Below are 12560 nucleotides of genomic sequence, written 5' to 3' on the forward strand. Positions count from 1 at the left end.
TATCGAAGTGGATAGTAAAAGCTTTTTCAAGTATGTAAAAAATAAAAGAGAGGTGAGAGTGGATATAGGACCACTAGAAAATGAGGCCGGAGTAACGGGAAACAAGGAGATGGCGGATGAACTAAATCAATATCTTGTATCAATTTTCATTGAATTCACTGGGGAAGGCAGTAGGAGTGTGCCAGATGTTGAAGGGTGTGAGGGAAGAGGAGTGAGTGCAATTACTATTACAAGGGAGAAGGTGCTCAAAATCTGAAAGAACTAAGGGTATGTTAGTCACCCAGACCAGATGAACTGCACCCTAAGGATCTGAAACAGGTGATGGTAGAGATTGTGGAGGCATTAGTAACGATTTTTCAAAAATCATTGGACTCCGGCATGGTGCCAGAGGACTGGAAAATTGCAAATGTCACTCCACTCTTTAAGGAAGGAGGAAGGCAGCAGAAAAGAAATTATAGACCAGTTAGCCCGACCTCAGTGATTGGAAAGATATTGGAGTCAGTTGTTAAAGATGAGGTCATGGAATACTTGGTGACACAGGACAAGATAGGATACAGTCAGCATGGTTTCCTTCTGGGAAAATCTTGCCTGACAAACCTTTTGGAATGCTTTGAGGAGATTTGAACTGAATTAAATTGACTATTTCTGACACCCTTCATATAAATGAGGAATAAAAATCTTTACATGATGTCTCCATCTAAATGAGCAATGTGCAATGTATAGTAATTTGTAATAAATAGTCTGTCCAATAGGACTGTCAATATAACATAGAAATACAATTATATCAGTATGAGTTAATCAGTCTGATGGCCTGTTGGAAGAAGCTGTCCCGGAGCCTGTTGGTCCTGGCTTTTATGCTGCAGTACATTTCTCAGATGGTAGAAGCTGGAACAGTTTGTGGTTGGTGTGACTCAGGTCCTCAATAATCCTTCAGGTCCTTTTTACACATATGTGTTTGTAAATGTCCTGAATAGTGGGAAGTTCACATCTACAGATGTGCTGGGCTGTCTACACCACTCTCTGCAGAGTCCTGCGACTGAGGGAGGTACAGTTCCCACACCAGACAGTGATGCAGCCAGTCAGAATACTTTCAATTGTGCCCCTGTACAAAGTTCTTAGGATTTGGGGGCTCATAACAAACTTCTTCAAGTGTTTGAGGTGAAAGAGGCACTGTTGTGCTTTTTTCACCACACAGTCAGTATATACAGATCATGTGAGATCATCGATGATGTGTATGCTGAGGAACTTAAAGTTGTTCACTCTCTCAACCTCAGATCCATTGATGTCAATAAGGGTTAGCCTGTCTCCATCCCTCCTGTAATCCACAACCAGCTCCTTTGTTTTTGTGACCTTGGAGGAGAGGTTGTTTTCTTGACACCACTGTGTTAGAGATGGCTTCTTCTCCATAGGCTGCCTCATTATTGAGATAAGGCCATTCAATGTAGTGTCATCAGCAAATTTAATTAGCAGCTTGGAGCTGTGGATGGCAACACAGTCATGGGTGTACAGAGAGTAAAGGAGAGGACTTAGGACACAGCCCTGAGGAGCTCCTGTGTTGAGGGTCAGAGGGGCAGAGGTGAGGTGATCTGACAGGAAGTCCAGGATCCAGCTGCACAAGGCAGGGTGAAGGCCGAGGTCTCTGAGCTTCTTGTCAAGCCTGGAGGGAATTATGGTGTTGAGTACTGAACTGTAATCCAAGATTAACATTCTCACATAAGCATCCTTCTTCTCCAGATGTGTAAGGACAGTGTGTAGAGCAGTGGCTCCTGCGTCAACCATTGATCAGTTGTGTTGGTAGGCGAATTGTAGGGGGTCCAGTGGGGTGGTAACATGCTGCAGATGTAACCCTTGACCAGCCTCTCAAAACATTTGCTTATTATTGAGGTGAGTGCAACAGGACACCAGTTGTGCAGACATGTTACCTTGGTCTTTTAGCTACAGGGACAATGGTGGATGTTTTGAAGCAGGAGGGCACTCTACACTGGAGAGGGAGAGATTAAAAATGGCTGTAAACCACCTGCCAGTTGTGCTGCGCACATCCTGAGTACTCACCCTGAGGTGCCGTCTAGTCCTGCTGCCTTGGGACTGTTCACCCATTGGAAACACCTCCCTACTTCAGCCTCAGAGATGACCAAGGTGAAGGTCACTTCGGCGGTGGCTCTCCTCAGAGGCTCAGTGTTGGTGACATCGAACCGAGCTCATCTGGGAGAGAAGCAGTGATGTTGGAAACTCCACTGCATTTAACTTTGAAATCTGCGATGGTGTGCAGACCTTGCCATAAGCTGTGTGTGTTGTTGGTGGGAAATTGTGTCTGGACCTTGTCCCTGTATTGGTGTTTTGCTGCCTTGATGACCTTGCACAGATTGTAGCTGCATTTTTTGAGCTCCTGCTGATTACCAGCAACACAAGCTCTGACTTGCCCAGTTAGAGCTGCTCGCACGGAACTGTTGATCCTGTGTTTCTGGTTTGGATAGACCCTGACTGATATTTGGGGGGATGACGTCCTTGATTTACTTCAGGATGAAGCTCATGAACCCTTCCGTGAACTAAAAGAGAAATCTTCCCTGACGAACCTTTTGGAATTCTTTGAGGAGATTTCAAGTTGGATAGCTAAAGGGGACGCAGTGGATGCTGTATATTTGGACTTTCAGAAGGCCTTTGACAAGGTGCCACATATGAGGCTGCGTAACAAGTTAACTATTACAGGAAAGTTACTAACATGGTTAGAGCACTGGCTGATTAATAGGAGGCAGCGAGTGGGAATGAAAGGATCCTTTTCTGTATGACTGCCAGTGACTAGGGGTGTTCCACAGGAATCAGGTTGCAATCATTTCTTTTTATGCTGCATATCAGTTATTTAGATGATGCAATAGATGTCTTTGTTGCCAAATTTGCAGATGAAATAAAGACCGGTGGAGGGGCAGGTAGTAAGAAACAGGTAGGCTGCAGAGGACTTGGACAAATTAGAATGGGCAAGAAAATGGCAAATATAGAATATAGAACACAGAAAATCTACAGCACATTACAGGCCCTTCAGCCCACAATGTTGTGCTGACCCAAGCAACCTACTCCAGAAGCTGCCTAGAATTTCCCTACTGCATAGCCCTCTATTTTTTTGAGCTCCATGTACCTATCTAAAAGTCTCTTAAAAGACCCTATTGTATTCACTTCCACCACCATTGCTGGCAGTACATTCCACACACCCACCACTCTGTGTGAAAAACTTACCCCTGGCATCCCCTCTGTACCTACTTCCAAATAACTTAAATCTATGCCCTCTCATGTCAGCTGGGGAAGAAGCCTCTGACTATCCACATGATCAACGCCTCTCATCATCTTATACACCTCTATCAGATCACCTCTCAACCTGTCGCTCCAGGGAGAAAAGGCCAAGTTCACTCAACCTATTCTCATAAGGCATGCTCCCCAATCCAGGCAACATCCTTGTACATTGCCTCTGCACCCTTTCTATGGCTTCCACATTCTTCCTGTAGTGAGGTGACCAGAACTGAGCACAGTACTCCAAGTGAGGTCTGACCAGGGTCCTATATAGCTGCAACATTACCTCTCGGCTCCTAAACCCAACCCCATGATTGATGAAGGCCAATACACCGTATGCTTTCTTAACTACAGTCAACCTGCGCAGCAGCTTTGAGTGTCCTATGGACACAGACCCCAAGATCTGACTGATCTTCCACACTGCCAAGAATCTTACTACTAATGTTATATTCCTTCTTCAAATTTGACCTACCGAAAAAGCCACTTCACACGTCTCAGCCCAGTTCTGCATCCTATCAATGTCCCACAGTAGCCTCTGACAACCCTCCAGACTATCCACAACACCCCCAACTTTTGTCATCAGCAAATTTACTAATCCACCCTTCTACTTCCTCATCCAAGTCATTTATTAAAAAATCACAAAGAGGAGGGGTCCAACAAAAGATCCCTGAGGCACACCACTGGTCACCGACTTCCATGCAGAATATGACCCGTCTATAACCACTCTTGGTCTTCTGTGTTCAAGCCAATTCTGGATCCACAAAGCAAGGTCTCCTTGGATCCCAGGCCTCATTACTTTCTGAATGAGCCTCGCATGGGGTACGTTATCAAATACCTTACTGAAATCCATATACCCTACATCCACTGCTCTATCTTCATTAAAGTGTTTGTTACATCCTCAAAGAATTCAATCAGGCTTGTAAGGCATGACCTGCCCTAATCAGATTATATCTCTCCAAATGCTCATAAATCCTGCCTCTCAGGATCTTCTCCAACAACTTGCCCACCAGTGAAGCAAGATTCACTGGTCTATAATTTCCTGGGTTATTTCTACTCCTTTTCTTGAACAAGAGAACAAGGTTTGCAACCTCCCAATCCTCTGGTACTTCTTCCCGCCCCTATTAATGTTGCAAAGATCATTGCCAGATGCTCAGCAATCTCCTCCCTTGCTTTCCACAGGCAGCCTGGGTTATATCTCACCCAGTCCCAGCAACTTATCTAACTTAATACCTTTCAAGACCTCCAGCACATTCTCTTTTTTAATGTCTATACACTCAAGCATTTGTCCGCTGTGTCATTGCCACAATTGCTAAGGCCCTGTTCACTGGTGAATACTGAGGCAAAGCAAAGCAAATTAAATACAATGTTGGAAAATGCATGGTCATGCACCTTGGTTGCAGAAATAAACTATTTGATAATAGACTATTTGCTAAATGGGGAGAAAATCCAAAAATCTGAGGTGCAAAGGGACTTGGGAGTCCTTGTGCAGAATACCCAAAAAGTTAACTTGCAGGTAGAGTTGGTGGTGAGGAAGGTAAATGCCATGTTAGCATTCATTTCAAGAATTTCTCCGCATCTCAGTTCTAAATGGACGTCCTTCAATCCTGAAGTTGTGCCCTCTTCTCCTAGAATCCCCTACCATGGGAAATAACTTTGTTATAGCTAATCTGTTCAGTCCTTTTAACATTCAGAATGAGTTCACCCCTTCATTCTCCTGAACTCCAGGGAATACAGCCCAAGAGCTGCCAGACGTTCCTCATACACTAACCCTTTCATTCCTTGAATCATTCTCCAAACCCTCTCCAATGTCAGTATATCCTTTCTAAAATATGGAGCCCAAAACTGCACACGATACTCCAAGTGTGGTCTCTCTGTTCCCTCAATGCTACTCGCTTACCTATCTTTGCATCATTGGCAAATTTAGCCACAAATCCAATAATACCAAAGTCCAAATCATTGACATACATCGTAAAAAGCAGCTGTCCCAGCCCCGACCCCTGTGGAACTCCACTGGTAACTGGCAGCCAGCCAGAATAGGATCCCTTTATTCTCACTCTCTGTTTTCTGCCAACCAGCCAATGCTCACCTATGCTAGTAACTTCCCTGTAATTCTATGGGCTCTTATCTTGCTAAGCAGCCTCAGGTGTGACACTTTGTCAAAGGCCTTCTGAAAATCCAAGTACACCACGTCTACAGCATCTTCCTTGTCTACCCTGCTTGTAAACTCCTCAAAGAATTGCAATAGGTTTGTCAGGCAGGGTTTTCCTTTCAGGAAACCATACTGGCTTTAGCCTATCTTGTCACGTGCTTCCAGGTGCTCTGTAATCTCATCCCTAGCAATCGATTCCAACAACCTCCCAACCACTGATGTCAGGCTAACAGGTCTATTGTTTCCTTTCTGCTGCTTCCTGCCCTTCTTAAATAGTGGAGTAAAATTTGCAATTTTCCAGTAATCTGATACAATGGCAGAATCTATTGATTCGTGAAAGATCATTGTTAATGCCTCCGCAATCTCTCCAGCTACTTCCTTCAGAATCCGAGGGTGCATTCCATCAGGTCCAGGAGATTTATCCACCCTCAGACCTCTAAGCTTCCTGAGCACCTTCTCAGTCATAATTTTCACTGCACAAACTTCACTTCCCTGACACTCAATGCTCAGTAGACGTCTTCCACTGTGAAGACTGATGCAAAATACACATTCAGTTCCTCTGTCATCTCTGCATCTCTCATTATAATGCCTCCAGCATAATTTTGTATTGGTCCTATATCTACCTTGAACTCTCTTTTACCCTTTATGTACTTAAAAAAACTTTTAGTATCTACTTTGATATGAGTTGCTAGCTTCCTTTCTTAATGACCTTCCTGGTTTCCTTCTGCAAGTTTATAAAAGCTTCCCAATCTTCTATCTTCCCACTGGCTTTCGCTTCCTCTTTTGCTTTTACTTTGTCTCTGACTTCACTTGTCAGCCACGGTGGTATCCTTCTTCCCTTTGAAATTTGGAATATATCTGTCTTGCACTTCCCTCATTTTTTGTAGAAACTCCAGCCATTGCTGCTGTGCTGTGCTTCCTGTTAGTGTCCCTTTCCAGTCAACTTCAGCCAATTCTCCTCTCTATGCCATTGTAATTTCCTTTATTCCACTGAAATATCGACACATTAGATTTTATTTTTTCCTCTCAAATTTCAAAGTGAACTCAATCATATTGTGATCACTGTTCCCTAAGGTTCCTTAACTGTAAGCTCTCTTATCACCTCCGGATCATTGCACAACACCCAATCCAGCACAGCCGATCCCCTAGTGGGCTCAACAACAAGCTGTTCTAAAAAGCCATCCCTTCGACATTCTACAAATTCTCTCTCTTGAGGTCCTGTACTGACCTGGTTTTCCCAATCCCTTTTCATGTTAAAATCCCCAATGATTATCATGACATTGCCCTTCTGACATGCCTTTTCTACCTCCTGCTGTAATTTGTAATCCTCGTACCGACTGCTATTTGGAGGCCTGTTTACAACTGTCCTTTTACCCTTGCCATCTCTTAACTCAACCCAAAGAGACTCTACATCTTCCAATCCTATGTCATCCCTTTCTAATGATTTAATATTACTTCTTATACACAGGGTCACACCACTCCCTCTGCCTACTAACCTATTTTTCCGATACACCGTCTATCCTTGGACGTTCAGCTCCCTGAGAGTCTGGGAATCTGGGAATGGAAGGATATGGACATTGTGTAGGCAGGAGAGATTAGTTGGTCCGGCAGAACATTTTGGGCCGAAGAGACCTCCTGTGCTGTACTGTCTACGTTTGTTTTAATAGACACGATGGAAGGGCACTGTGATTTACCCGTGGTTCAGCAGTCTGTAGCTCCCACACCCCCAGAGTATGGCCAGTGTCGGGCGGCTGGAGCGCCAGCCCTTCCTTACCTTGGACGAGTTCCTCGGTCAGTCCCGGGATAGGTGGGCGGATTTCTGCTGTCTGGACTTTGTAACCAATGAGGAGCCGTGGGAGTTTCAGTGCTGGAACGAGGCACAACAAGTTCCCACGAACATTGAGCGGGTCGGCCGGCGCGGCTCCCGGGAGCTCCCTCAGACGCGTTTGGACAGCACGCCAGGGACTAGTACCGGCGTCCCGGGACACTGCGACGGGCATTGCATCCCGGATCCCTTCCCACATTTCCCGAGTTGTCCCCCGCAAATCCTAGAAAATATCTGGTGTCCCAGGGTTCTGGGACTGATCGCAGAATCCCGAGGCAATTCTCTGGAACCTGGGATTGAACCCGCAGTGATTCCCAGGAACCTGAGTCTGGGATGCCCGGGCTTTATGCAACTGCACCTGAGGATTTAGGACTGACCTTGAGATCCCGAAAATAATCTCGAGAATTGAAGATTGATCCGGGACCTGGAAATATTTCCCGAGACTCTGACACTGATCTCGGGTTCCCCGATTCCCACAGGCGGACTATGAACAACTTAAGCAACGGGGAGACGGCGTCCGATCCGCCCCTACCAGGTCACCACATCCCGGCGCTGGTCTTCGGGACGCTGCTGATCCTGTTGATCCTGGCCGGGAATCTGCTGGTCTGCCTGAGCGTGTGCACCGAGCCTCTGCTCCGGACCGCCACCAACATCTTCATCGCTAGCCTGGCCGTCTCCGACTTACTACTCGCACTCCTCGTCCTCCCGCTCTATGTTTTCCAAGAGGTGAGTGCTTTCGCCTGTAATAGCCCCCTTCCCCGTCTCTCCACCCAACCACACAATTTCACCCCAATCTCTCACCCCACTTAATCCCTAACCTCTCCACCACCTTCACATCACCCCTCATCAGGCCTGAATCCACCTCAACACCGAGACTTCCCCTCAAACCCCACACCCCACTGGAACCTCTTCGTTACAAAGCGCCACCTCTCCATCAACCGTCACTCACCTCCTCAACCCACCAGAACGCCCTTCAAAATCCACCCACATCTCAACACCACTGCCCCAAAATCCAGAACTCATCCTACCTAATCTCACCCAGCCTCATTCACTCCTCCCTCATCAATGCTCTCGCTCACCCCAGCCCCCAGTACACAACCCCCAACCCCTCATCTGCCCCTCCCTACATCAACATTCCCACCCATCAACTCTCACTCACCGCATCCCCAATACTTACCCCACATCAAACCTCACCTTCACTCTCTGTCACCCAATTCCCCAGTACTCAACCCCTTACACAACCTCACCTCCCCTCCCCACCTCAACCACTAGAACCCATGATCTATAACAGGACACAGGGGTTATCTATAATGGGTCACGAGGAGATCTAAAATGGGACACAGGAGTGATTTATAATGGGTCATGGGGAGATCTTCAATGGGACATGGGGGTGATCTATCATAGGGAAACTGATGGATGGTCTCAGACTGTGTGTGGAATGGCCGTGGTTATCAGTGAATGAACATGCTGTTGATTTAATGGGTAGCCAGCATTTTGCAAGCCATATCCAGCTCCCGAACCTCTTCCTGCAGCACGTGCTGTTCACTGATGGGAAGTCCATGACTGTATCTGAACTAATGGGTGCTATGTTTGTCGGAGTGGGGAGTGAGGTGAGACAGTTGTGCCAGTGTAATAGACCAATTGATCACTCTGTTTAGTTTCAGGGTGGACTTTGGACCCTGGGGACTGGTCTCTGTGATTACCTCATGACCATGGATGTCATGTTGTGCACCGCCTCTATTTTCAACCTGTGCGCCATCAGTGTGGACAGGTGAGTGACTGTGAAAAGGTGAGTACTGGTAACAGCTGAGTGACTATGGTCCAGCTGAAGGTTGATGGGACGAGGCAGATCAATGGTTTGGCACAGAGTAGATGAGCCAAAGGACCAATTTCTGTGCTGTAGTGTTCTATGAGTCTATGTTGGTATCAAGTAAGTGTTGGTGTATTTGAGTGTTAGTAGAAGGTGACTGGTGCTATCAGGTTGGTGTTGGTATCAGATGAGTGTTGGTATCAGGTGAATGTTGACAACAGGTGAGTGTTGGTATCAGGTGAGTGTTGGTATCAGGTGAATGTTGACAACAGGTGAGTGTTGGTATCAGGTGAATGTTGACAACAGGTGAGTGTTGGTATCAGGTGAGTGTTGGTATCAGGTGAATGTTGACAACAGGTGAGTGTTGGTATCAGGTGAGTGTTGGTATCAGGTGAATGTTGACAACAGGTGAGTGTTGGTATCAGGTGAATGTTGACAACAGGTGAGTGTTGGTATCAGGTGAATGTTGACAACAGGTGAGTGTTGGTATCAAGTGAGTGTGAGTGTTGGTATCAGGTGAGTGTTGGTATCAGGTGAGTGTTGGTATCAGGTGTGTTGGTAACAGGTGAGTGTTAATAGATGATCGACAATAGACAATAGGTGCAGGAGTAGGCCCTTCGGCCCTTTGAGCCAGCACCGCCATTCACTGTGATCATGGCTGATCATCCACAATCAGTACCCCATTCCTACCTTCTCCCCATATCCCTTGACTCCACTATTTTTAAGAGCTCTATCTAACTTTTTCTTGAAAGCATCCAGAGAATTGGCCTCCACTGCCTTCTGAGGCAGAGCATTCCATAGATCCACAACTCTCTGGGTGATAAAGTTTTTCCTCAACTCTGTTCTAAATGGCCTACCCCTTATTCTTAAATAAGTGTTAAATGAGTGTTGGCATCAGGTGAGTGTTGGTATCAGATGTGTTGGTAACAGGTGAATGTTGGTATTCAGTGTGTTGGTAACAGGTGAGTGTTGGTATCAGATGTGTTGGTAACAGGTGAATGTCGGTATCCAGTGTGTTGGTAACAGGTGAGTGTTGGCATCAGGTGTGTTGGTAACAGGTATGTCAGTAATAGGTGAGTGTTGGTATCAGGTGAGTGTTGGTATCAGGTGAGTGTTGGTATCAGGTGTGTTGGTATCAGGTGAGTGTTAGTATCAGGTGTGTCGGTAACAGGTGAGTGTTACTATCAGGTGTGTCGATAACAGGTGAGTGTTGGTATCAGGTGTGTCGGTAACAGCTGAGTGTTAGTATCAGATGTGTCGATAACAGGTGGGTGTTGGTATCAGGTGTGTTGGTAACAGGTGAGTGTTAGTATCAGGTGTGTGGATAACAGGTGAGTGTTGGTAACAGGTGTGTGTTAGTATCACGTGTGTCAATAACAGGTGAGTGTTGGTATCAGGTGTGTTGGTAACAGGTGAGTGCTGGTAACAGGTGTTTCTAGCAGAGGTGTGGGGAGGGGGAGCAGGTGGATGTACTGGGAAGGAAACCAGAGTGATACAACAGACAGTAGAGGAAGATTTTGTTAAACTGACATACAAAGTCAGGAATCAAAAGGTTGAACATGGTGAGACTAATGCTCTGAGCTGTGTATCTTTCAATGCAAGGAGTATTGTAGGAAAGGCGGATTAAGTTAGGGCATGGATCAGCACATAGAATTATGACATTGTAGCCCTTAGTGCTACTTGGTTGCAGGATATTGTAGCCCTTAGTGCTACTTGGTTGCAGGATATTGTAGCCCTTAGTGCTACTTGGTTGCAGGAGTGGCAGGACTGGCAGCTCTATACTCTGGGTTTCTGTACTTCTGGATGTGATAGACTGGATGGATTAAAGGAGGAGGCATGGTGTTACCTGCCAGGGAAAATGTTATGGCAGTGCTCAGTCAGATCAGACTGCAGAGTTAGTCTCATGAGGCTATATAGCAGGGGTTCCCAACCTGGGGTGCGAGATGGAATTTCAGGGGGTGCGACAAAGAGTGGCTTGTGTCCTTGAGTGACGAGTCTCGAGTCATCACTCAGCCAGCTGCCAGTGTGCCTTGAGAAGTGGTAGTAATGTTTGTCCCAAGCACACTCCAGTCTCCCGCTGCCCGAGTCCAGAGAGACGTAAACTCACTCCAGTCTCCCGCTGCCCGTCGAGCGACGTAAACTCACTCCAGTCTCCCGCTGCCCGAGGCAGCGTTGAGGATTCTCATTAGTGTTACCTGGGAAGTTACACCTCAGAGTCGAGGAGTCTCATCATTGTTAGCTAGAAGGTTACATCTCAGAGTTAAAAATCATCTCATAATGCCAAAATCTTTATATATCCCGAATCAACCATCAAGTAATGATTTCACGTTAAAACCAAACCCGCAGACAGTAGGTAAATTATTCAATTATAAAATTTTAAAAAGCCACATTTTGATAAAAAGCAGCTGAAGTCATTCATTCATATTTGTCTCAATGCATTGAAGAAGTTTTTGAATTTCAAAGGTTTTTTTCTCTTAAAAGGTTTTTTTCTTGAATCGTTAATAATTTTGAATTGTGTTAGTTGAGGAGGTATCATGGTTAGCACCGAGGATTTTGAATCGTGATGGGAGTTCATATCTCCAGTATCATTGGAAATAGGTGTGTAAATTCAGTACAGAGTAGCCTAATAATTCACGTTGCATCCCCGTAGCATTTCCACCTGACGATTTATCTCGGCTTAACCGCAGATAATATCATAATATAATATTCAAAAGGGTATTTCTTGTGATACTTTGCTATAGGCGTATCTGGTTGAGTAAGGTGGTCATCCCTGACTTAGTCAGATAGTTTTTCCTCATATTAGCTCATATTTTTCCTTTCATTAATCCTTCATCATGTCAGAAAGAAGGAAATGGAATGATGACTATGTGTGCTTTGGTTTCACTTGCACAACAGGAAATGATGGCTTGCAAAACCCCAGTGCATTCTTTGTAGCGTTGTGTTTTCCAACTCAAATCTGAAGCCATCCAAGCTTCAAGAGCACTTCAAGAACAAGCATGGTGGAGCTGATGTTGAAGGACATGATGTTGGGTCATTGAAAATCAAAAGAGCTTGTTTTGATTCACAAGGAACTCTTTCAAAATTAGGTTTCATTTCTGTTGAAAAACCACTACTTCTTGCTTCATATCAAGTGGCATATAAAGTGGCCAAATCCAAGAAGCCCCATACAAGTGGGGAAGATCTCATCAAGCCATGTGCACCGGAAATGGCAACAATTATCCTGGGCAAAGAAGCAAGAAAAAATTTGAACAGGTGCACCTTTCAAATAATGTCATTCACAACCGAATCAGTGATTAGAGTGAAGATATTTTGGACCAAGTCATCTCAGATGTCAGAGCTAGTCCTGTTAAAATCTCTATTCAGTTGGATGAGTCAACTGATATCTCCATTCGTAGTCAACTCATCACATTAGTGAGGTATGTCAATGATGGTGCTGTGAAGGAACATTTCCTGTTTTGTAAAGATCTGAAAACAAACACAACTGCAAAGGATGTGGT

General features: G+C 45.4%; 1 protein-coding gene across 1 annotated transcript in view; it reads left to right on the forward strand.

Moving 5' to 3' along the window:
- Positions 1-7691: 7691 nt before the first annotated feature.
- Positions 7692-12560, forward strand: part of LOC132396461 (D(4) dopamine receptor-like) — a 33884-nt gene continuing 29015 nt past the window's right edge. The window contains exons 1-2 of the mRNA XM_059974005.1: positions 7692-7979; positions 8912-9024. Coding sequence (XP_059829988.1) covers positions 7740-7979; positions 8912-9024 — 353 coding nt within the window. The 5' untranslated portion in view covers positions 7692-7739. The remainder of the gene's footprint in view (positions 7980-8911; positions 9025-12560) is intronic.

The sequence above is a fragment of the Hypanus sabinus genome, chromosome 7, assembly GCF_030144855.1.
Source record: "Hypanus sabinus isolate sHypSab1 chromosome 7, sHypSab1.hap1, whole genome shotgun sequence".
NCBI lineage: Eukaryota > Metazoa > Chordata > Chondrichthyes > Myliobatiformes > Dasyatidae > Hypanus > Hypanus sabinus.